General features: G+C 52.6%; 1 protein-coding gene across 1 annotated transcript in view; it reads left to right on the top strand.

The window, feature by feature from the left end:
• The window catches only part of LOC104132026 (tripartite motif-containing protein 35-like), a 31,841-nt gene that overhangs the window by 30,778 nt on the left and 61 nt on the right, over positions 1–1,002 (top strand). Inside the window, exon 10 of the mRNA XM_035900727.1 lies at positions 10–24. Within this exon, the coding sequence (XP_035756620.1) occupies positions 10–24 (15 nt within the window). The remainder of the gene's footprint in view (positions 1–9; positions 25–1,002) is intronic.

The raw sequence follows: 1,002 nt of genomic DNA, 5'->3' as shown, positions 1-1,002 counted from the left end.
TGGTTAAAGGTGTCCCTGCTCCCTGCAGGGGGGTTGGACTAGATGACCTCTAGGGGTCCCTTCCAACCCAAAACATTCTATGATTCTATGAAAACCAGGCCATACAAAAAACTGTGGGCAGGCTGGAGGGGTCCAGAGCAGGGCCACCAAGGTGACCCAAGGGCTGGGAAGCCTCTCTCAGCCAGATGGGGATGGGCTGGGAGAGCTGGGTTTGTTCAGCCTTGAACAAAGGAGGCTCCGAGGGGATCTCATCCCCCTGTCCCAGTACCTAAGGGGTGGCTACAAGGAAGATGGAGACTCCATTGTCACAAGGAGTCCCATGGAGAGGACAAGGGGGCATGGACACAAGTTGCTCTGGGGGAGATTCTGACTGGATATGATTGCGATTGGACAGGAGAGGGAAATTTTTCCCCATGAGAACAGTCATCCATTGGAATAATATCCCCAGGGGAGGGGTTGACTCCACCACATTGGACACTTTCAAGCCTCAGCTGGACAGGGTGCTGGGCCATCTTGTCTGGACTGGGCTCTTGCCTCGAAAGGTTGGACCAGATGATCCTTGAGGTCTCTTCCAACCTGGGATTCTGTGATTCTATGCTTCTATGGTTCTAAGTGTGATGCAGGTGGTATCAGGATGCACATCCTAAAACCTCTCGGCTCTCTCCAGGCAGCTGGAGCAGAACCCTACCCCACCCATAACCACCTGCATCTCAGATCATCCTGCTCCATGGCCTGAATCCTAATGAACATGGTCAATGCTCCAGCAAGGCTTCAGAGGCTCATTTTCTCCCATTGCTGTCAAGGGGGGAAGAGATGATGATGGCTTAGGCTAAAGAGGGAGGTGATCCGGATCTTCTTCCTGCGTCCAGCACAGTGGTCCACCTCAGATAATCCCTTCTCTAGACTGATCAGATTTTAATCTCCTTTCCAGTGTTTTCAGTGTTGTGTCTTAAGAAGAGCTAATGTTTAACTCCCCTGTTCTTCCTCCCCCCCCCCCCCCCC

Source organism: Egretta garzetta, unplaced genomic scaffold, assembly GCF_000687185.1.
Source record: "Egretta garzetta isolate BGI_Z169 unplaced genomic scaffold, ASM68718v1 scaffold218, whole genome shotgun sequence".
NCBI lineage: Eukaryota > Metazoa > Chordata > Aves > Pelecaniformes > Ardeidae > Egretta > Egretta garzetta.
Note: the sequence above shows the minus strand (reverse complement) of the source record. Positions and strands in the feature narration are given on the sequence as shown.